Source organism: Phragmites australis, chromosome 13 (assembly GCF_958298935.1).
Source record: "Phragmites australis chromosome 13, lpPhrAust1.1, whole genome shotgun sequence".
In the NCBI taxonomy this organism is placed as follows: domain Eukaryota; kingdom Viridiplantae; phylum Streptophyta; class Magnoliopsida; order Poales; family Poaceae; genus Phragmites; species Phragmites australis.
In genome coordinates this window covers 21,337,967-21,361,386 of record NC_084933.1, presented here as the reverse complement: position 1 = coordinate 21,361,386, position 23,420 = coordinate 21,337,967, and the positions used below count along the sequence as shown (strand labels likewise).

The following is a 23,420-nucleotide window of genomic DNA, read 5'->3' as shown; positions in this document are numbered from 1 at the left end:
TGTGAAATCATTTTAAATTTTAAATTTAGTCACTAGACATTTTTATAATTTGATTAAATGTTAGTTAAAGTATATAAAATTTGATTTTTCTAAAAAAAATATGTATACTACTTTTAAACAGTAAGTATGTATTATTCACTCAACAGTTTCATTCAGACGGAGAAAATCAACGATTTCGTGAGAGAGGTGACTCTGACGAAGAAGATGACCATTATGACAGGACTCAGGAGACTATCGTTGTCGATGTTAAGAAATCTACTACTTAGTGCATGAGACGTCGATTTGACCTCTCCATGGGCCAGAGCAGGAAGCAGGGGACTCATACCATGCGTGTACTACCTCGAATCACTGTTGCTTACCAAACTGTTGTATGCACAATTCCGTGCTCTGGATGCTGTTTTACCACAACATTCCAGCGTAGCAGCCAGACTGCTCTTACACGTACAGGCAGAAGTTAACTATAGAACAAAAAACATAAGGTAATTCTTGTTCGCGCGACACAGGTCAAGTAACGACAATTCCCAGTGTGAGACCGACATGCCAACTCAACTAAAAACTTGGGAAATCAGGTGCATTCCCATCACAAAGAATATACATCATTACATGTTGTCGTTCAATGGTCTTGACATGCTGAAGACTGAAGATTGCTCTACCCTACATCAAAGTCCCTACATCAACGAGTGGTAAACTATAGAAAACAACGTCGAATCACAACTACTCTACAGCACACAAAATACGCATGCTACCATCCCCACTCCAGCATCCCTACTAATCGCTATGAAATATTGAGCTCATCTATGGATCTAGAGAGTTCTATATCAGCAGCCAGTCCATTCGTCCCATTCATCTGTTCCGTTGCATGCTTGCTGCCACTTGAATTTGCTTCGCTCTCATCAGTAAGTTTAGCACCAGTAGCGGCAGCTGCACACTCAGCAAACCGGTAACAGGAGATAAGGTGGTCGTTGGTCATGCCAGAGACTTGCATAAATGTGTACACCACTGTTGGGCCAACACTGCGGAAACCCCTTCGAACCAAATCTTTGCTTATGGCATCTGATTTAGATGTTTTGACAGGCACTTGACGAGGATACCTGAATCTGCTCGATATAGGTTTGTGGTTCACGAAGCTCCAGCAATATTTATCAAATGATCCAAACTCCTCTATAACCTGTAATGATAACCATAAGCTTAGTTCAGACAAGAAAACATATTATTTAAGGATGACTTCGGCTAAAACGCATATGCAGCACTTTATCAAAAACGTGCTGGAAAATGAAGAGTAACTAAAACATAGAAAAAGATGGTATTGTTTTGAGAAGGATCTACAAAACCTTCAGACTCAAGACATGTGTGATTGTTCTTCAAGATTTATTCCACTTTGTCATTCTTTAACGCGAAACAGCGTCTAGACATCATGCCAACAAATGATTTAAGAGTGTGAAGGGCTGACCTTGAGTATTTGGCGTGCATTTTCAATAACACCCCGCAGTTTCTGTTCAGATAACAAGGAGCTGCTAGGACTTCCAGGAGCAATAATCTTCTTCTCACTTAATTTTGAGACCAATACAGGGTCAAAATCCATGAAAACTTCCCTGTGAGGCATACTTGAAGATGTTACTAGGATTGCCAAATGCCATTCGTAAGGTTCAGGCACATCAGAAAAATGCAAAGAGATACCTGAATATAGGTCTTTTGTTCAGAATTGCTGGCCATGTTAGTTCAGCTAATGCACCTGAGAGCACCAGCAACTCAAACAACTTCCTGAAATTAAAGCGAAGCATTTGAAAATTGGATATTTTATGCTTGTATGAGGAAAAAAAGAGACCATATCAGCATACTTGTCATCATGAACTGGAACTCCCCACTCTTCATCATGAAATGCAGCGTAACAGGGATCTGCACTTGTAAGTGATTACGATAAAAAAAATATTCGGCGCATAGAAGATAATACGAGATTCAAAAATTGAACTTCTATTGCTCTGGCAATTAAGATGAACAGATGATAAATAGTGAGACCAGCAATGGTCCTGCAATGAGCGCGGGAGTCTCGTATGCATTCAAACATATAAACGTCATATCTCCAAATTTAGCAAGCTCATTCGATTTCACTTTGAACTATCGGTTTTGAGGGATGGATAAATGACAAATTAAGTTGACAACAAGTACTTAGCAATGAACTACATTGTTGGAGCCACCCTGATAAAGAAATCCAGACCTGTCTATTTCAACTTCAACATGTTTACAATTGGGAAACAACCATTTTGTATATATTTGAGATATTTTTTCTGAATAAATAAGACTGTAGAACACTAATCTAATGACTAAATTATGTGACCCAATCCTCCGTCTTCTGATAAGTAAGTGCACACATAACAAAACCCTGCCTCCTGATGAGTAAGTAGCTAACAAACCATTTCAGTTTCAGGGTGAAATAGCCTAGAGATTGCAACATAACCACACAGAGACATCATTTTGTATCATTTTGATTTTGGAATCTAAGTATATAGATCGTAGGACAGAACTGAACACAAAAATGCATCAACCACAAACAATTAATACAGTTCAAACTACTCGGCCTTAGTTTGTGCGTTTTAGCACTCTGGATTTAGCATTTCCAACTCACTAAGAAATAACCCTATTGATGTGCACTCTAGACCAATTATTTAACTTCCTTTTGTACAACAAAATGACAACTACAGAACTACGAATAATTGTGCTAGACCCATCGCAGGTTATTATTAAAGCAAATGCTAGAAAAATGGAAGTGGAAACCGAAGCACGCACCAGTATTTGCTGTGACCCACGCGCACCTCCTCTTCAGACCAGCAGCATCAGTCGGAGAAGCAAATCCACCCTCCCTCTCCAGCATGGAAACAGCCTTATAATCTGTCTGAGAAACAGTCTTCTTCTTCCTAGCCCCAAACGCCGGCCTCCCAATCCGCCCCGTCGACGCTCGGCTGCAGAAGGAGTCCGTCGACGCATCCGACGAGCACGACGCGTCGAGAGACAGCCCCGAGCGTAGCAGCAGCTCCTGCCGACGCATCCCCGCGGGCGCGCTGAGAGAGGGGAGCAATGTGGGCACGGCAACTGGCTTCTTCTCCGCTGCTGCCGCCGCGGGTACATCCCTCCCAGGCCTCGGCGAGGGCTTCCGTCCCCGAGTGGCCGACACCGAGCGAGTCCTGCTCCCCGCGGACCGCGGCTCGGAGTCTCCACCGCCGGACGCCGGCGACAACAGCCGCCCCCTCGCGCTAGCCCCGGACATTGCACTCGAACCACCGACTTTGCACAATCACAAACCTCCCGAGAACCCCTCGTCCTTCAGAACCTCAGAGAGCGCGACCAAATCGACGAGGCATTGCTGCGGAAGCACCGAATTCGGGGCGACGCAAGCGCCGGATCGCAGGCAGCTCCCGCACTTCAAGCAACCCCCGGCTCTCCCCGCAAAATCCACACGCAAAACCCTAGCAATCGTCGCCCGACCTCCCCAGCATTCGGACGACCAGCTCAGAGTGCCCGATCCAAACCCCAGGGAGGCCAAAAACAACCATGCTCAAACGAAAGGGCGAATCACGAAACCTCGCAGAAATTAGTACCGGGGCGAGGAACACAGCCCCCTCCTCGCGGCGGAACCTTCCTCCTCAGGAGCCACGGCAATGGCGACGCGGGGCGGGGCGCGAGCCTAGACGAAACCCTAGGCGGAGACGGGTGGGGAGCGAGGGGGAGCCGAGCCCGCAGCAGCAGCAGCTCGGAATTTACTGCCGCTGGTATTGGTGGGTGGGTGGGTGGAGGGTGCCCGATGTGGTGTCCGGCAGTAGATTTGGCTTCGCGAGGTAGCTTCTGCCGTCAGGCGTCGTGCTCGCGTGCTGTTGGTTTGAACTGTGAAAAGACAGAGAGGGGAAACGAGATCCGGGGGGACGAGTGCTGGGATTTCAATTTTATTTTATCATTTTTATTCATCTGTAAAAAGATCAAAATTATGTTAACTTTTTTCATTTTTTATCCTGTGTTCTGTGAGTTTTACATATCGGCGGGGGAAAAAATCCAAAATTAGGATTTTTATTCTCCTCTAAAATTCTTGAAATCTGTAAAATTTCATCAAAATTACGGTAAAGTTTTAATCCGTCGATTAGGACTGTTCTGTTCAGGCCTTCAGGGGCTTGCTTCAGGCCTTCAGGCGCTTGCTTGTGCTTCAATTACCAAGCGTTTTTTTTCACATTAAGATTAGTACAGTATCAAGGTTTCACCGCTTCAATAATGACCTTGCTACTGTCCGGGCTAGGTTCCGAACAGCGAATGGACCACTTGGGAGACTGTAGTTTTTACCGTCTAGTTTGACCCGGTGGATCAGCCAGGAAGGCTTGGTTGGTGCACCCGGTGTTCCTGCACCAAGGATGGGCACCTCCTCTGTGTCTGGACCCCGTAGGCGGAGCTGGAGACCTCGGTGTACCAGGTTACCAGCCCACCCAAGTCCATAGGGCCCATGTATAAAACAGAAGTTGTCTGCTTGTGGTCTGTCTGTTGGACCTAATCCCACATAAGTTTTCCACGTGTAGGCAAATATCAGAACAGAGATAGCTATCACTATCAGCATTCAGCAATCGCTTTCTCAGAAAAAATAAAATAAATTCAGCGATCGCCACAACAACAACTACCACCATGTTGGTCCCTGAGGACCCTGACAAAACGCATTGGTGGAAATGTGCTGTATGTCGGTCCCGTGTATTCATTAAGCGACAGGAAGCGAGAGCAGGTTCAAGACATTTTTCCGTTGCTGGACAAGCAGGTGCAGCTCACGAGTCACGAGTCACGACGACCCGCATCGGCATTGCCATCCCTGACCACGTGAAGACGAGCTGGGTAACACTGAAAGGCAAGGCGATGCGCTTCTTGTGGCACTCATCAGAGATGTAACACACGCAATGCAACTACTTTCTTGAGAGGACCACACTAATCTGTAACACCTTTTTCTCTTTCGGTGGAACAGTGTCACGTATACCTAACAATAGCAAAGGTGTACAGCGGAGAGCAGACGCGAGAAGCTACACGACCAGCACCTTCTTGCCAAGTAACTTCACGTGTGCAACTACAACCAACTCAGATTCATCATGGTGCAATCTAGAAATATGTATGCGCTAGAAAAAGGGAGAAATATGTGTGTACTTTTCACATAACAAATGTGTGTACTAAAAACAGAAATATGTACAATTGCCGTAACTGATTTCCAATGCTGCTTTCTGCACAGAGCAATCGACAACTGGAAGGAGAAGATAACAGAAAAACACCTGGCCTGAGCTCACCAATTCCCACTGCCGCTTTCTGCACAGAGCAATCGACAACTGGAAGGGAAGGACAACAGAAAAAACATCTGGCCTGAGCTCCATCTACAAGGGGAAAAACCTTCTCTTCTTGAAGTACCACAGGAAGCAGCAGAATATGACGACGCCGCATACACCTGTTATGGCGAGGGTCCACTCGAACGCGTGTGGCGCCGAGAACAAAGGGACCACAAAGTTCATGCCAAAAACTCCTGAGACAACTCCGAAGATGGCCACCACAAATGTAGCGGTGGTCAGGAGCAGCTCAAACTGGATCAGTTGGTTTCGGACGTTATCCTGCGGCAACAGCATTTGTGATAATCATTTAAGCGTCTTTTTGTAAGGATTGGGACGCAATTAATAGCAGAATAGGTCGAGAAAGATTCATGTCTCTCGCTACTGAAACCAACTACAATTCCACATTGTTGCTGTCCGAGACATAAAACTATCTCGTCAAATCTTTCTAGCCAAGCTACACTAAACTGTACAATAGTGTAGAAGGAAAGATGGTCGTAACATGTTGTCCATCACCAGTCGCTGCTTAATAACATAGATTGGCATGCAACTGTTCTCTTAAAAGAAGACAGAGATTAGCATGTTTCCGTACAAAGTCATTACTAGGTTCCACATCTGTTTGATGTTCAAATAAGGCAAGCTTTTCGAATTATTCTTTCCCTGTCTCCTCTCTATTAGATAGAAGTGTTCTGTGCAAAAATAATTCCAATGGAAACTAGTATCCCATCAAGACATAGTATCAGTGCTTATGGCCACTACATTTATGTGCATACTGTAAAGAAAATGGCTACTAGCCATCTCACTTCATAAAGAAAAGGGCAGTCAAAAGGAAAAAAAATAACGCAAGATGGACGATATTTAAAGTTAGGGCCCCAGTAAGCTAATATTTGCTCTAACATCCTTCTGTAAGCTTCTGACACATGAGCCAACTTATAGTGTAAAGCCTCATCTATCCAACATTAAGCTCAATAGCTAGCTCAACGGAAGCTCATGTTACTTTCAGCAGTTTCTACTCAAATTCACATTATATTACCTAATAGTACCATGTTATACTCACAGAAATTATTTCCAAGCTAACTTACAATTTGGTGATGAACAATATTCTACGTGTGTTTATACAATTCTAGTAGTACATCGTAACAACCAAACGATATAAGAGTTCACCCTAAAGAAATTCTAAAAGGGCATGTGAAAGTGAGCATAGCATCAACTGTCCAGAAATGTTCTACTTAGAAAGCTGCAAAGCAATCTAGAAAACACATGGTAGAGGTATGTCATTAGCTAAATTTAGGGTAAACAGAAAAAACAAAATTTGGAAAATAATTTAATATATGCAACTCCCATGAGTAAAGAACCAGGGTATGCCAATCCAAACTCATACTATCATGTAGCATATCCTGTCGGCTTACAGGAGTGGCATATACACAAATATACAAAATCCACTGTGAGCTTAAATCATTTTTGAAATCTAAACAATGAAAATTTAATTGATTTTGAGGACGAAATTACCAGTTGGATGTTGATGAAATCCTCTGTATCATCAATATACTCCTTCAGCTGGAAAAATGTGTTTTTCAAAACTTTCAACCAGTGTGATGCTTAATATAGGGGGGGGGGGGTGCGGAAGGATAGCATAAATAAATTCAGGATTTATACCGAAGTTAATTTGCTGAGGGTGTAGTCGATGACCACAAAGTAAGCCTCCAACAACATTTCCAGTTCTTCTATGTTGTACTGACTGCTATTTGAGCTCTTGAAGCTGTCATGCCTGCTTCTGGCAAAACTTAATTCCTTCTCAAGCATCCGAGATGCAGGGGGTGACGAAACTGGGGAAACTGGAGCAGAGAGAGATGAACCAAACCGATTATTGCCAATGCCCTGAAGGTCCTCATCATCTAACAGTGATGCTTCCATCCTCCTCTTCTTCTCTGTGAGATACATTTCAGCCATATCACCGTCGTCGTCCATCAGCTGCTCTATCTCATCTCTGACCTTAAGTGAAAAAAATGGATCGGAACATTGAAAAAAATATCAATCTAACGAATGCAAATCACAACTAAGACAATCTTTTTACCTTCTGGACTCTCCTTGTCAATGCAACCAGCTTGCTCTTTAGTCGCCGGACACGTTCCAAGTTGAGGGTACTGATTTTGGTTGTCAACTCATCTAGTAATGGATAAGCTTCAGCCTCTAATTCGACAGCCTGAAAAGATGTGCGCATATTTTCATTTCTCTAGTGAGATGCCAAATCATTATCTGTAACAAGAGACATGACTGAAAAGTGCACAAGTTGAAAAGGTAGTATGGGATTTGCCAATTGATTGTAAAATATGTAAAGAATGGTTTTATTTTTATTGCTATTTGGTGGTAGTAAGCAATCTCTTTCGCTGGGAATTAAACAAATAAGCAACAAATTAAGAGATACTGAAACAAATAGCTGACAAATGCTAATCAGATGTACCATTTGTTAAACTTCAGTAACTTCACCATTGAAAAATGAGAGAGGTATTACAGTGTTGGTCATAATAATATATAGCCTCATTTGATTATTGATAATTGACACACCCAACTTTCAGGCCAGTTGATAATCAAGTTCAGCACTTAATTCACCGTCAGATACCTTCCTACACACTTGATGGTGCCACCTAATACAATAAAGCTGAAAGGAAATCTAATTTATGACCATACAGTGTGGATGGAAAGTAGGAAACAGGACATGATAGCAGAGTGACAGTACTTATCAAGCACACACAGTGTAAAGTAATGACACTGTTTTTGCCCAATGCAAAGAGTCCAAAGTAATAAGCGGGGGAAAAAAAAACGTCATCCGCGCGCTCCTAAGATCCACTGAGAGGACCGAAATCAATCGAGCTCACCATGCAATGTGCACAGACCACAACAGTAGGATGACTAATACCATTAGCAGAGACGAAAATGATTAAACTGAAATCGATGTTATCCACTAAAATACAAAGGAAAACAATATAGTAAGAGTGGCACCTGCGAGTCAAGAAAGGAGCAGGCGGCCTCGAGCGCGACCTCCAGAGCGATGAACTCGAACGGCAGGTCGTCGGCGCGGTCCACGAGGCGGCGCTGCAGGTCGTCGACGTACCTCCGCACGGCCTCCGCCGTGGCACCCTCCGCGGCGTCGGGGTCGCGCAGGATGAGCGCCTCGTCAGCGGTGATGATGCACCGTATCCGCTCGAGGTTGCAGACTACGGCGCGCTCGCGCCCCAGGATGGCGGAGGGGTACACGAAGAGCGGGTCGAGGAGGCGGAGGTCGCGCGCGGGGAGGTCCAGCCTCCGCATCAGCGCTGGCTTGGCCACCTCGACCGACTGCGAGGCGCCCGTCGCCGCGTCCACGCGCACCCACGAGCGCCGCCCGCCGCCGCGCCGCTTCAGGCCGTTGACGTCGATGGCCACACCGCCGCCCCCCGCACCTCCGCCTCCGCCTCCGCGGGAGCCGGCCGCGGGCGTGACGCGGCGGCGGTGGGGACCGTTCGCCGCCGCCGCGGCGCGGGAGGACGGGAGGAGGAGGCGATCCTTGAGGTGGTCGTGGTCCATGGCGGGGGCCGGGGTGGCAGTGACGTGTATTAATGGAGCATGTGGAGGGAACTGGGAAGGGATCTCCCCGAACGCCGGTGGCTGGGATGAGAGAGAAGACTGGAGAGTATCATCGAATTATTGGTGCTGCCATGGCGGGGTCGGGCTGGCCTGAAGGCGACGTGGTGCTTCTGTTGCCGTTGGATTCGGAACGTGCGTGGGATGTCACAGTCTAATTTAATTTTAGATTTTGCGTGCACTAATTATTGGTCCCATTTTGTATGGACATGGATCTGGGTGGTACCGTGGTAGTACTAGGTTTGGCGCCGCCCGGTGGTGGGTTCCTATTGAAAGCCCGGTTGCCCGGGTCAGGTTTGGGCAACGAGTGCTGTGCAAATGCTAGACCGGAGTCTGGCCCAGCCCAGCTATCTGGGGCGAAAGCCCAAATGACAATATTTTTCCTTTGTTTTGCAAGAAAGCATTAAGTAGAACTATTTGTTTCTCTAAAAAAAAGGTAGTATCCAGTGGTGGACGTAAGGAAAGAATGTAGAGGGCCACACAATGAAAACTATTTTTTCTTCCTCCTCCTCATCCATCTCTTCTTCTTTCCATAAAAATAGACAGCAATTTGAAATACATTTAAAATTCACACATGCAAATACATATTATTGCAAGATAACACTAATGTATTTGCTCAAGGGCATGAGAAGTGAAAATGATATGCCCCAGAGTTAATCATAAAGATAATTATATCACATGTATATGTTAATGTACTTTTGAATAATATGTTATTTCAAGAATGATTACTTTTTACATTGATTGGTAAATATGTGATTTGTTTGTGAAACTCTTTTATTTATATTATGATATTATTATTAGTCGATTCTTGATCGCATATCATTGTGATGATACATAAGATCAGCACATGTATTGATTGATGATCACGTTTTATGGATCATAGTATAGAGATATCAAGTTAATAATGCTGACATTTATGTTAGAGAACATGATGTTGGATAGATCCACCTTAAGATATTATTGGGATTGTTATTTATGATGTGCCATCAGTTGTTATCAAAAATAGTGTACCTATAAGATCCTTAGATCTGAGATCATTATTGATTCCCAAAATATATAGTGGCATACTTTAAGACTACCAAATATTATTCCGTAACTGAGTACTCATAAAGGTAGTTTTCAGGCTTATCATGAAACATGTCGTGGGATGTGAGCGATTAAGATGGAATTTTTCCCTCTTTGATAACGGGAGAGATATCTATGGGCTCCTCGAAGTAGTTGGATCGAGAAAGTGCATAATCATGATGAATCTACTATTTTATCGAGTGAATGGTCGAGCTATCGTAAGGATGATACGTATCTCGCATTGGGCTTGACTGGTATCGTGATGCGAAGGGATCAGTGTATGTGTATATCAAGGTTCAGCCGACATGATCTTTTGTGTATACTAAAAAATCAACATGTTCTGTTAGAGACCGCTATTGATTTCGGTTTGAAAAGGGTTTCTGAGTCGTAACCGTTTGTACATGAATCTAATGAGACACACATTTAATGGCTTGAAACAAAACATGCGAATAGATTCATATATAGGTTTTGATTGGATTGTAATCCATGAGAAGTTAGAGTCCTAAAGGGGTTCCAATGTGGAAGCCCATTGGCAAGCTATACATAAGAAGAGGTATGGGTAGGGCGTGCTAAGGTTGAGCCACTTCGAAACCCTAACCGTAACATTCTACACAATCTCCCAAAACCCTAGCCGCGCGTACGGTGCTAGTAAATCAGCGCTCGGCATTTCTGTCCAGTACATGTGGACACCGTAGAGGCGTTGCTGCTATTGTGGCACTGATTTCCTTGACGAGTTAATCGTGACGTGTTCGGGACTGGTCACTGGCCGTGACGAACTGGTCGACGTACTTGCTCGTCTGATCGCGGAGCACGACGCGACCACTCAGATATGATCGGACAGCACGATACGACCACTCAAAACTGGTCGAGGACGCGACAGATCTGATCGGGAGCTGGTCGATGAGTTTGGCGTGTACGATGTTGGATTGGTCTACTTTAACTTTTCTTCTGTTACACTGCGCGTCGAGCGAAACTCGTACTAGTATAATTTCCTGAGTGAATACGATAAAAAAAATTATTTTAAACTACCATAGCCTGTCCGTTACCAACAAGAAGCTCCAATGGTAGAGCCGGACTTGGCGTCAACAGCTCCGTGTCTTCGGTGGTAGGCACAGAACTACTAGGATGGTAGGCACGCCCCGCTACGCCCGCTGTGTGTACGCACCTCTGTTGACTTTGGTGGATGAGTGCGTGTGCGTGCGTGGCGCAACTGCCAGACACCAAACCGAGCAAGAAACACCTGCAGCCAAAACGACAAACAACAGCACCACGCGAATGAGCAAAGGAGCAGGCAGGAACAGGGAAACCAATGAGAACGGGGAAACAGAATCACATAAAGAAAATGCAAGAAAGAAGGTTGGCCAAATAGCCAAACATCTTGAACCATCTCCCCGCATCTATCATGAGCTCAGCGCAACGGCATGCGGATCGACAGGGATAGATTGCAGGAAAACATTTTAATCAGGAACATCTTTGGATTATCAAAGCACATGGAAACGGTAGAGTCTAAATCATTAGCCATCCATGCCCAACATAGTCAGCTCATATACATACCATATCTGAAACTTGATTCCACAGTACAAGCAAAATTTTCAACATGCAAGATATCACTGATCACATATATCCTGATGCCTTCTCTCACATCAAATTATAAGAAAATGACATGAATTACAAAGGGATCATTTACAACATTTTATCCCACTGCATCTATTAGCATTAGAATTAGAATACAACTTATACAGGAGCCAACTCAAGAGGATCAATACTGGAATTAAAATGTCAAAGGATACAGAGATGCTATTAATACCTCCATCAGCTTTGTTTCGAAAACTAACTCCAGAGAACCTCTTTGGGAGGAGAATGACAGCTGACCCCTTCAGACACAAGAAGCTCTGATGAGGCAACTTTTTTTTTTCTAGCTAGATAACACTCAATGATGTAAACATATGGCGATTAAAAGGCAGACCAACTCTAAATCACAGAAAGTGCATTGGCAAATATGCCAAATTGATCCTCAATCACAACAACGCATATACTGTCTATTCTTGGTATCTTCAATTGATGAGGGCACGCCCGATCTTTCAGAAGGTAATATGATAAGTCATTGGTGGAGCTTCGACGTTGATGATCCAAAGGCTCCGATCAGAACAGATTGAGAACCCTTGCAATCACTACACCACTACTCTGTGGTTATCAACGGTGTCAAGACGCGATTAACCTCGCCAAGAAGGCTTTTTCTGCAAGTGAATCAAGAACACAAGTAAGAATAGGTAGATGCATATTTGGTCGAGCTCATATCCATTGGAAAGGGTTCGTCGTCAGCTTTTCAGAATGTCCAAGATTGCCTAAAATGGACTTCATATGAGAGAGTTATGCCTGTTTTACTGACGTGTTGTTCTGGAACTCGACTTCGACCACTACCACGACGACGACTAGAGCTCAGCCTTGAGTCGGAGTAGACTTGGCCTTCGAGTGATGACTTGATCACCGGGGGTCAGATCCACAATGCAGCCAGCCACCGTCGCGGGAGCTAGCTCAACAGCTGCCATGGTGGGCGGCGGCACTCAGTGCATGGCGGTGGGGCCTTGTGGCGAGGGAGAAAGGAAAGGGAGGTGTGCGGGAGGATCGGGAGACGGAGTCGGTCCTCATCGTGGCCGCGTCGCGTGCAACCATCCTTATCGCGGAAGGGACCGCAAGCTGGGGAGGCCATCCTTATCTGCGCGCTCGAGCCTCTCGTTCGTCGCCGCGTGGAGCAGGGCGCACATCCAACCACGGCAATGCAAAACCGTCCAGAGATACCTACGATGCGTGCGTTGATGCACGCGAGACGACCAGCACGCGCCGCGCTGCGCCATTCAACACACATGGGACGACCGGCACACGCGCACTGTGCTACACGGCGCGTGGAGGGAGTCGCAGGTCTCATTTCCTTCGGCCGTGGCCATTCGATCGTGGTTGCGGGGGCACGCATCGCGGAGAGGTGCAAGATATGAAGTAGTATATACTTTTCACATCATGTAAAAAAATGAAGTGTTTTTCCATATCTTGCTCCATGAGGGTTTTTTTTTAATTCTAGTCCTTTTTCAACTTATATTTTAAAAACAACACTTATGACATTAAATTTTTAGGAACTAGTTTATTTTGTCACGCCAAAATACATGGTATGACTTATAATTAGGTCACGCATAATATATGTGTGAAAATGCATCTAAACCTTTTAAGTGGATTTTGGATAATTGATGATAAACGATTAAGGGACTAATGAGTTTAATAAGATTATGAATATATATCAGTCTCAGGTATTAGTCACATTGAAGATATTAAAAGGTGTTAGCGTCCTCAAAAAGAAAAGAGAAGTAGCATGTAGTTATTTAATAGATTTAAATTTATTTTATTTTTGAATTTGAGTTTATGTGTGTCGTACTATTAAAAGGGATGCGTGTAGATAGATTTGAAGATGTCTCAGTGTTCAAAGTACTCTTGTTAATCTAAAAATTGAGAGACATAATTATCCACGAACATCGAGAAGTTCTAAGTGTTATCTGTACCCGGATGTTCCGGGTTGACCCGGATACTCCGGGTTGCCGAAGTATCCGAGTTTAGTTCTGGCTGGGGTGCTCGGTTTTGGTTTTTAAGCCAACCCAGATGCTCCAAGTTGACCCGGATGTTTCGGGTTTTCAGAGTCTCCAGACTTTGCTTCAAGAAGGGGTGCTTGGTTAATATCTAAATGATTTTAAAAAACACTATAACAGCTAGTTTTTTGAGGGAATGATATAAATACCCCCCTCACCCCCTCTATCCATTAGCTATTGTTGTTGTTACCAACTCGAGACAAGAACATTCATAGCCATATAATAGCTTCTTCCACTCCTCTAGTGCATCAAATCTTGCAAAGTTTTTGAGAGGTGGGTTGAGAAAGTCAGATTGAGTGCTAGTGAGCATAACTTCATAATTTGAGCACTTGAGTTCGTCATCAAGCTGTCGATTCGTGTTCGTTACTCTTAGAGCTTGGAGCTCCTAGACGGCTAGACGTCAGCGGAGAGCACTCAAGCTTGTGAAGTGTCCCGAAAAGTTTGTGAAGGTTATCATCGCCTCCGTAAGGGAAGAGAAAGCTTTGAGTAAGCCCAAGTTTGATCTTCGTGATCATTTGATAAGGATAAGGGTTGAAAAGGATCCGACTCTTTGTGAGGACCTCAACGGAGATGTAGGATTGTTGGATCCAAACTTCAGAAAATAAATCCTTATCTCATTTATGTTCTTACTTCTATTCTTGTTATAGTTGATCTTTTGGGGAATTTTGTTCGATTTTTATGTTTAAGAGTTTGTGACTGCAGTTGGTTGGTGAAAAAGTCTTTAGACAAACTTTGAAACCTATGATAACCCTTATAATCAACTAGACTTGCTTATGATTACTTAGATTTCAATTTCAAGTTCCAACCGAACTATCCAAGTTGAGCTTAGAACCTCTGAACCCGAAAGTTCCGAATTAATATGGAGTATCCGAATTCTATTAATCTGTTGCAAAATTTTATTTTTTAAGAATCACCTATTTATCTCTCTCTAGATGACATCTAGTACATTCAAGGTGGTGTGACCAATATGATCAACGTCCCGTCCCGGCATCTTACCACGACGCATTTACGAGATGACCATGCAGTAAGTCACACCATGAACATGACAAATAAAGCTAATTCATGATAAATTAATGTCACACGTACTTTTTAAAATATTAGTTTAAAAAAACTATAATAGAAAAATCCCTTGCTAGCTTCATCGACACACCCAAGTGGCCAAGCGTCAGTATTGTATCGCTAGAGTCTCGACGATGGAGCCCAAACAGGACCTGGCCACCCGCTACGACGGCGACGACAGCTTCGCCTTCACGGCCTCCGCGCCTCGGGGCGGCGCACCCTGGTCGCGGACCACCACGAGCACCAGCTGCACATCCACCTCCTCCTCGAGTACGAGCGGGGATTCCACGCGCGCCCGCCCCGGCGCCGAGTCCTGATGGCCAACATTCCGGTAGCGTGGACGAGTCCCTCGCCGTGCACCCGGACAGGCGGGCCAGCGGTTCCCGCCGGGGTGCGCCGAGGGCGTGGATTGGTTCTGCGCGCGGGCGGCGAGCGCAGCGCAGGAGAGGCGGTGCGAGGACGTGACGGTGACCGTGGACTCGACGCCGGCGCGAGGTAGCGCGCGGCAGCTGCGCGGAGGAGAGGTGACTGCTGGGGACGCTTGTGTCGGCCTGTTGCAATTTGCATCGGAGTTGTCCAAGTATTTCCTAGGTTATAAGCAAGAAGAATGCCATCATCGTCTCAGCTCAATTACAAGTTCATACCTTTGTACACGGCCTACTTCAACCACCAGTTCTTCGCGGAACTCCAAAAACAACGTTATTATAACAAATGTTCTAACTCATGAAGTACCGTAATACAAAGATATAGGACTGATAACTCACAGTTAACAATGATCTAACCGTAATATGAAGCAAACCTGCACCTCGCCGAGTAGCTTCTGATAACCATACCTGACAGCGATGACCAATAGTTGATCGGCATCATACAGGCCACAAGGGTCGTTCAAGTTTCAGCTACAAATGAATCCAGGCAGGGTTGTATGATGCAACACGCAGTTAAAATGTCATCGGCAATCAGAAACTGAAGCCAAAGCAATGCAGAATTGCCAACATAAATCCAATATGACACCTACAAATGACATCCAAAATTCTGACAATAGGCTCATAAAGCAATCAGAGGTATAAGCAAGTGCGGAACCCAAATTAGCTCAACATAGGTCACTTGGATGTATCAAATTCATGAATGTGCATCAAGGCAGATGGTAATTGAGCCACGGAGGCCCTTTGCTCTACAAAACTCTTGTTTCACATAAAAACAAAGACACGAATGCCTAATGCAGTAGCCTATAACTTAGATTATGCCGATTTTGTTGGCCACATCAAGAGCATCATAGTCTGGTGTCAGCTTCACGTAAGCCTTCTTCTTCCCATCAGGCCTGCAAGACAGCAATTTGATTACTTAGCTACACAACATGGTAAATCAGGCATAAAGATGAATATAGAAGCAAAATGCTACTAACCTGATCAGGGTGTTGACCTTCTTTGCTTGAATATCGTACATCTTCTTGACAGCAGCCTTGATTTTCTTCTTATCTGCCTTGAGGTCGACAATGAAGACCAGAGTGTTGTTATCTTCAATCTTCTTCATTGCAGACTCAGTGGTAAGGGGGTACTTGAGGATTTGGTACTGATCAAGTTTGTTCCTTCCAGGCGCACTGACTCTTGGGTACTTTGGGTCCCTAGGCTTCTTCAGGGTCTTGGGGCGGTGAAATGTCACAGACGTGCGGATCTTCTTGGTCTTTTTCTTGACTGCCCCAGACTTCACGGCCTTGGCAACCTTCAAGGCCTGGGTCTTGGAATCACCCTTCTTGGCAGTAGCAGCTATAATCAAACCACAATTAGATAAAATAGTTAATCCATGCATACAATATTGTAAGTGTAATTAAAAAAGCATATTGAATTGGTTCATTGATTGCGATGTGATAATTATGTAACATAATAGACAAGTATTGGCACATTGGAAATAATAAAACTACAGTATGCTGCCAATAACATGCATATAATAGGATTAGAGCTCCCTTCGCTATGCACAGTTTGTGAATTCTATACTTTACAATTTCAAATGATTTGAAGGTGTACAAGGCATGAATATAAAACTAACAGGTAGCACGTAGCAGTTTGAACATTGTGCTCAATTTACAAATAACTAAGAACTTATAAAATTAAAAATTGGAGACACAGAAGCAAAGGAAACAGGAACTACAGAACAACCCATTCTATATCAGTTTAAAGGCTGGCACAAGACTTTCCTTGATAAAAAGGAAGCATGCACATAATTCAGCAAAATTAGTTGTGTACCTTTAGGAGCCATTTGAACTTCTCCGAGCTAATCCTGCTTGAACTGCACGCAGAGAAAGACAGTTATATCAGGTGGGTGGAGATGAAAGAAATCGAGAGAAAAATCAAGAGGGAACTGAAATAATAAACCATACAAGGATCTTGTTGTATTATATGAGTAAACATAAAGCTACACCATTTAACATCAGTTCTCGATGTAGAGTTTCAACAGATCCCAGACTATCACCAACAGTAGCAACTAATTCAATCTCATTGAAGGGTTAGCAATAGAGGCCATGGTCATGTAACCACCAAAGCGCAAATATAAAACAGATTAGATCTCATGTATCCAAAAAACCACAATAAAACTAAGCAAGCATGTACATCATGCCAAAACCTACCACGGCAAGCACATTGAAATATAAACAACATCCTTATAAATCATCACTACTAGCGGATCGGCGTACTAACGTCTAGGAGATTCCCCACGATACCTTCATGAACCAAGCATAAGCTACGGCTACAAACATCGACGTGAACTCTACAAGACGAACAAAATCCTCACTCGCGTGCCGACACCTCGAGACACAAGATACTAGTAGCTAATAACCCGGCGAGAACAAGCGCGTACGAAGCAGATCCGGCCTTCCGCAAGAATCAATACCACACCGGCTACCGAACGTAGAAATGCATCCGATTCGGGAGGCAAAGACGAGGACAGAGCACGGCAGCCGGAGAGGGGCGAGACGAGATGAGATGGGAGGGGGTGGCGGCGGCGGGTGGCTTACCTTACCTCTCCTGGCGGCTGGAGGTGGCAGACGCGGAGCGATGGCGACTGGGGAGAAAACCCTAGTCTCGTGGGCAGAGGTTTTATCAAACGGACCATTGGACCTGATCGAGCGACTCACTCGCATAGCCGCATGGGGTAGGTGGGCCTGGGCTGGACGAGACTAACTTGTGGCCCACGGTGGAACAGCAATACGAGTTTTTTTATTTTTTATTTTCTAACATAAATATTTATTTAAATATATCTCATATGAAAAAATTATGAAAATAGACCTCTACTGCCTTTTCATTGGGCGGTAAGACTCTGAAAAGCTGCTAAGCAACTCCACACATGATATAGGCCCTTACCACCCTTTTGTGGGATGGATAGTCCTTCCAGCTCTGAAAACAGTAACCCATATGAATCGTACTTGGTGCTTTAATTTTCACTCTCATATTTTCTGTTTATAATAGTGATCTTCTGTTATACAAAAAATTTTAAAATTTTTTGTACATATTTTATAATCCAATGCAACCTATTTTAATTGAATTCAACCAAAAAACTGTAGAATTTAAATTAAAATCCTCCAAAAAGTTGTTTTTATAACTTCTAACAATTGTTAGGGTCTTAAATAAATTTCTAAATATTTGGAAAAATTCATTAATATTCCTCTTATACGATGTGACAATTTCTAATATTAGAAGTTATAAAAGTAGCCTAGATTATATCATCCTCTACAGCATATTTTTTAAAAGAATTAATTACTATTTCAATAGTATTTTGAATTTTAAGTAATGGAATATTGTTTTTTTGATTTTTTTAACATGTCACCATTGGAATGTGATATCTTTATTTTTTAAAAAACCTATCACTCGTTGGATAGTAAACAATACTATCGTCCTTACAGCAAAGGACAATAGCATATTTTTTACAATTTTTTAAAGGGACATTTAATTTTGCAATTTTTTATTTTCGGAATATAAAAAATAAAAAGTCCCTCGTCCCTCGTCCAGTGCAGCGTCGCGTGGTCCCGCTCCTGCAGTCGGCTCCTCGCCCAGTCCTGCCCCGCGCCGAGGCGCCGACCATCGCCGTTCCGCCGTGGCAACGTGTTGCCGACGGCGCATTGGTGCGTCCTCGCGGCGTAGTCGTGCGTGCGCATAGAGGAGTCGTCGAGGCGGACGACGAGCTCCGAGGTGCTGCTGCGCGTCGAGTACGCCGACGCCCTGCCGGACATGAGCCGCGTCACGCCCTGTTGGAGGAGCTGCTCCTCCGAGCGGTACGAGCTCGATCGAGATGATGCGGCGCGCTGGGTTGCGAAGAGTGACTGCGGGTTCTTGATCTCAACTCTCTGGTCGGTACATCCATCGGTCAATGCCAAGGGTACAGTACAGGGTGCATTTTCAGCATCCGAACGTCTAGCTAGTTCTATACTTGCTGTATTCATCCTATCACTTCGTAGCTGAAAGTTAATTGCTGTATTCATCCTATTCTTGCTGCATTCATCCTATACTTGCTGTATTCATCCTATACTTGCTGTATTCATCCTATCACTTCAGCATCCGAACACCAAAGCTAGGTAGCAAGCATCAAAAAGTGGTCTTGCGCGACATCTTTTCTGAATGCCAGCTAGCTCCGACAATCTTAATTTGCACAATGTGTGAGGTCAAGAGTGCCAGAATACTAAATTCTCAGCTGCTAGCATCCAAGAACTAAACTAGCTTGAGGCATATAGAAGTTCATAAAACATAATGACAGAATGCATAATGTGGAGAAAACAGAAATTCTGAAGGCAATGAATAGTGAGAATATGCATACGCATGTTTATGTGTAGTAACTAGCATAGCATAGCTCACATAACCACATTCAGGCATGAGAGATCAAAGACACGCAAAGCATATAGAAGTTCTGGTGGCAGTAACCATTTAGAAAGTGTACTGCTACATATTAAGCATCCTCCAGACCGTAGAAAACAAGAATAATATTGGTGCGTTAACCCAAACGTACGGATCCCAGGCCAAAATCTCCGTCGTCAGTGTCTAGTGCCACAAACTACTCATAAGAGATCATCCTACGCATGCAGTGAAAATCAAGTTCATCTTGTCCCGACAAGACGAATCCAAAACTTTGTGCGGCTAAGATGCACCACATGAACGAACCAGCGTAAGCAAGCTCATCTTTACCTGACAAACGAACTCAAAGCTCTTAGCTTATGGAGCGCTGTATCGCGGGGAGCTGGACTTCGCCTCCGCCCACGGTGGTGCCGGCGCCAGCAGGGCCCAAGTTGAAGGTGGGCGGACCGGACGACGAGGTCCCAGAGTGGACGGCGGCACGTACGGGGGGCACTTCAACGGGCGGTGGCACGTTGGAGGACTGTTGGCCGGCGACACGTTGAAGGACGGCGGGCGGTGGCACGTTGGGGTGCTCTTCGGCGGGCTTCTTGAACCGAACCAGTATGACAGACATGTTGTCCCTCCCTCTAGGTTGTGCTAAGCAGTGCGTAAGAAGGGACTCACAGATGTGCCTTGGTTCCACGTTCTGTCAAGGCAACAGCGATAACAAATGAGCAATATGCAAAAAGCAGGCTATATTCTTCAAGTGTAGACTTTAAATGTCAATCAGTCAGGTAGCCAAATAAGAAGGCCAAACATCGCACTATCCATTGAGAATTTCTCTACTAAATTTAACTACTACATTGAAGCGAGAATATTTTGCACCTAATGTATATGCTCTCAGTATATAAACACACTGTGCACCGATTTTTTTTTTATCTGATAGCAAAATTTCCTTTTTAATGTATCATTGTCAGAACGAGCAGGCATGGTAAGGGGGAATAATACTCACATTATTTAAGTATAGCCTTACATAATTAACCACTTCCTGGCTTGTCATGCAATCCCTACAAAAGAAAAGACATGTGCGTGAAATTAGAGAAAACAATGTAGACCCATTAATTACATCAGTGAGTACTACTCAGGCTGGTCGAGATCCTTATCACAAGCCAGGCTGTTTCATTAAGTACTGATGTCATGCAGACCCATTATGGTAAGATTCAAGTTTTTCAAGTAAGTTCTTCCAAAATAAATCAAATATCTGATTATCATTTCCAGGAAACTAACTTTGTAAAGCAGACACCTCATAAAGTTAATAATTATCTTTTTTTTCTCGAATACGTAGAAGGACTGCGTATCTTTGTATTATCTGGACATTTGGAAGCATTAGTACACACAGGATTGACAGACATTGCACCTTGCTGTAACTTTGACCTCCCTGGGGCCATCACATTGAACTTAGGAAAGGACTTAAATCCACCAATTCAGGAAACCATATCAAAATGAAATATATACATTGTGGTGAGTGGCCCAGTCTGACATCGAATATAATCGAACCAAATCCACAAACCCCTTTCTGGGCAAATACAATTTCTATCTTGGAACTTGGAAGATACAAATGTGTGGACGATAACTGCCATTTCTTGTTGATGTATTCTGCATGGAATCATGGACATGGAAGCAAAGCATAATAGAACAATGCACCTGTTTTTTAGCTGAAAACTTACCAGATTCCATCACATGCTATAACAAGAAACTCGGTATCATCAGTTATCTCTTCCTAACAAAAAATAAAGGTAATTTCCATAAGATGATATCCAGCTGGAATAAAATACATTTCGGCAACACAACTTAGTTACACTAACATTACGAATTTCAGGTAAGGCAGTCAACGCTTGGTTTTGGGGACCCAAACTGGCATTATCCTTGTACATCAGGTCACCTGAAATGCAAAGAAAGTAAAACACCAATTACAACACAATCCACTCTATAACCCTACAACGAATCAAAAAGTCTAGCAGAAATATACCAATTGATCTCGAGATCGCAATTCCATCATCAATACGAGGGATGTTTCCTCTATCTTGATTCACAGTTACCTCATGTCCTGCATTTTGTATTCTCTGTGTTTCGTCTGGAAGGTTTGGTTTGTGATCGGTGGATAGTTCAATTGCCTTCACATACAATGGAAATAAACAGAGAATGTAGTAGCCATTAGAATTCACCTATTATTACAAAATAGCATGCTGATTCAGTATCAGATAGACACTTTGAACATAAAGTTAGTCACAGCACCTGGCCGTTCCTTGAGAGTACACAACGAGAATCACCAGCGTTCCCAACAATGATCTGGTTGCCTCTAATGATAGCCACACATGCAGTACATCCATCCCCTTCTGGCCCCACATATGCAAGCCTCTGGGGGGAAAATCCAAGCTAAAGTGAATATGGCATATTTTCATATATTAGATTTTCTATAAACAAATAGTTGAATTAACACCTGCACACAGAGGGGGAGAAAGTATGTGATGAGAAGATTCCTTCTATATTTCCTCCAATGTTCGTTACCACCATACTTGGATAATTCCCACCCTGCCTTCCTGTCTCTCAACATCTCATCCATTCTGCAACAGTTAAGTAGGAACAACGATTACATATTTCTTATTTGCATGTGCAGCAAGTGTAATTATCAACTATGAACAAAGGATGTGGTATTATTGGCCCTTTGTCATCCACTGTAGTAACAAAGGGAGCGAACTAATGTGACCCCAAAAAATATAGAATGCATGAATTTAGAAATCTACAAAACTAATCACCTTAAAAACGTTGCCTCCACTGCATTAGGAAGATTGTTATGAAAATCTTCATGTTTGCGAAGCTCAATGTGTAAGTGTTTCGCGCAATACTTTGCTACAGCAGGTCCTGAAAAAGAATATAAATAACTCAAACCGTCATCTACTATAAATATTTTAGTAAATGATACCAATTGCTAGAAACAAAAGAACGATTCAACAGTACCGATGAGTGTACAGAAGCTTATATGCCAAAAGAATGTAATGAACTGAAATAGCTGAACATCCCTTCGACGGGTATCATGCATTTGAAATTTCTTGTTCATAAAAGGATTAGATTGAAGATCAAACCTCCGTGGCCATCATAAACACCAAAGAATGATGTGGCAGTCGCAGTATCAAGATCTAGAACAGTTGCATGCTGCAGAATACGAAAGCTACAAATTAGGCTTCAGTGCTTCGCAGAAACTACTAGCAAGTCAATCATGTATATTTCATAGAACCGTGCTCCCAATGATCCTACAAAAGGCTGGTAGGTTACTCACATCATCTTCCATATTTTCACGGTATCCTTGCATAGCAGACACGGCATAGTCAAGTCTTCCATTACCACCATGCGTAGTAGTCCTTAATGTCACAGGCACAGCAAGTGCCATAGCGGAGCTTGGTGCTTTGGTATCCTGCAATATAAAAGTATGAGTACAGTATCCTAAATAAAATTGAGGAAATGAACAAACTGACATCGGATTACACATCACACAAATACCAGAAAGCATTAATGAAATACAAACAGAAAGGTTCAGTAGCACCGGTGTCCTATCTTATGTAAAATTAGGACATCATTGCTGAAAGAAAACATGAACACAACATTGCTTGTAAAGCTCAATGCAAACTTTCGTCATTACTTTTGGCCCATGTTCTCTATGAACGAGGAACCAACAGAGACAATCTTGAATGGCAAGATGTAACTTTGGCTCGGAAAGAGGGACCCCTGGGTGCATTCCAGGATACTTATATAATCTGGAAGAAGTAGCGGTTTTCAGGGATGCAAATAACGCCAAGCTTTGCACCTAAGAGTTATCACAAAAATAACCCTAAAGTGAACAA

At 43.6% G+C, this 23,420-nt stretch overlaps 4 protein-coding genes across 6 annotated transcripts; all 4 read right to left on the bottom strand.

Moving 5' to 3' along the window:
- Window positions 1-527: 527 nt before the first annotated feature.
- Window positions 528-4,248, bottom strand: LOC133888111 (uncharacterized). Its single transcript, XM_062328236.1, has 5 exons — window positions 2,785-4,248; window positions 1,839-1,896; window positions 1,678-1,761; window positions 1,451-1,592; window positions 528-1,168 (listed from the first exon to the last, which is right to left on the bottom strand). Exons 1-5 carry the CDS (start codon window positions 3,260-3,262, stop codon window positions 776-778), a joined length of 1,155 nt encoding a protein of 384 aa, XP_062184220.1. The 5' UTR covers window positions 3,263-4,248; the 3' UTR covers window positions 528-775.
- Window positions 4,249-5,142: 894 nt separating this feature from the next.
- On the bottom strand, window positions 5,143-9,004 carry LOC133888110 (magnesium transporter MRS2-C). The gene is made up of 5 exons (XM_062328235.1): window positions 8,331-9,004; window positions 7,405-7,533; window positions 6,987-7,322; window positions 6,840-6,887; window positions 5,143-5,612 (listed from the first exon to the last, which is right to left on the bottom strand). Exons 1-5 carry the CDS (start codon window positions 8,892-8,894, stop codon window positions 5,382-5,384), a joined length of 1,308 nt encoding a protein of 435 aa, XP_062184219.1. The 5' UTR covers window positions 8,895-9,004; the 3' UTR covers window positions 5,143-5,381.
- Window positions 9,005-15,771: 6,767 nt separating this feature from the next.
- On the bottom strand, window positions 15,772-17,805 carry LOC133888928 (large ribosomal subunit protein uL23-like). Of its 3 annotated transcripts, none has more exons than XM_062329326.1 (4): window positions 17,715-17,805; window positions 16,948-16,990; window positions 16,110-16,470; window positions 15,772-16,025 (listed from the first exon to the last, which is right to left on the bottom strand). In XM_062329326.1, the coding sequence occupies exons 2-4, from the start codon at window positions 16,958-16,960 to the stop codon at window positions 15,941-15,943; spliced, it is 459 nt and encodes a 152-aa protein (XP_062185310.1). In that variant the 5' UTR covers window positions 16,961-16,990; window positions 17,715-17,805; the 3' UTR covers window positions 15,772-15,940. The 3 variants fall into 3 exon arrangements, with proteins under 3 accessions (XP_062185310.1, XP_062185311.1, XP_062185312.1); XM_062329327.1 differs by having other exon boundaries at window positions 17,720-17,803; XM_062329328.1 differs by lacking the exon at window positions 17,715-17,805 and adding an exon at window positions 17,558-17,691.
- Window positions 17,806-19,894: 2,089 nt separating this feature from the next.
- LOC133889528 (probable protein phosphatase 2C 42) lies at window positions 19,895-22,969 on the bottom strand. The gene is made up of 10 exons (XM_062330015.1): window positions 22,859-22,969; window positions 22,665-22,734; window positions 22,338-22,443; window positions 22,022-22,145; window positions 21,817-21,939; window positions 21,551-21,695; window positions 21,387-21,463; window positions 21,249-21,301; window positions 20,534-20,588; window positions 19,895-20,227 (listed from the first exon to the last, which is right to left on the bottom strand). The coding sequence occupies exons 1-10, from the start codon at window positions 22,967-22,969 to the stop codon at window positions 19,895-19,897; spliced, it is 1,197 nt and encodes a 398-aa protein (XP_062185999.1).
- Window positions 22,970-23,420: the final 451 nt, after the last annotated feature.

Bases quoted from the DNA above. Each gene is read 5' to 3' on its own strand.
- LOC133888111 (XM_062328236.1), bottom strand. From the start codon at position 3,262: ATGTCCGGGGCTAGCGCGAGGGGGCGGCTGTTGTCGCCGGCGTCCGGC. The intron at 1,897-2,784 runs GTGCGTGCTTCG...TTACAAGTGCAG, and splicing joins GTGGGTCACAGCAAATACTG to ATCCCTGTTACGCTGCATTT. The intron at 1,593-1,677 runs GTATCTCTTTGC...TATGCCTCACAG, and splicing joins AACAAAAGACCTATATTCAG to GGAAGTTTTCATGGATTTTG.
- LOC133888110 (XM_062328235.1), bottom strand. From the start codon at position 8,894: ATGGACCACGACCACCTCAAGGATCGCCTCCTCCTCCCGTCCTCCCGC. The intron at 6,888-6,986 runs GTATAAATCCTG...ACATTTTTCCAG, and splicing joins CCCTCAGCAAATTAACTTCG to CTGAAGGAGTATATTGATGA. The intron at 5,613-6,839 runs GTAATTTCGTCC...CTGTTGCCGCAG, and splicing joins ATTTCATCAACATCCAACTG to GATAACGTCCGAAACCAACT.
- LOC133888928 (XM_062329326.1), bottom strand. The intron at 16,026-16,109 runs GTTAGTAGCATT...GCTGTCTTGCAG, and splicing joins AAGGTCAACACCCTGATCAG to GCCTGATGGGAAGAAGAAGG.
- LOC133889528 (XM_062330015.1), bottom strand. From the start codon at position 22,969: ATGGCACTTGCTGTGCCTGTGACATTAAGGACTACTACGCATGGTGGT. The intron at 22,735-22,858 runs GTGAGTAACCTA...CGTATTCTGCAG, and splicing joins GTGAAAATATGGAAGATGAT to CATGCAACTGTTCTAGATCT. The intron at 22,146-22,337 runs GTGATTAGTTTT...TAACTGTTGCAG, and splicing joins GTGGAGGCAACGTTTTTAAG to AATGGATGAGATGTTGAGAG.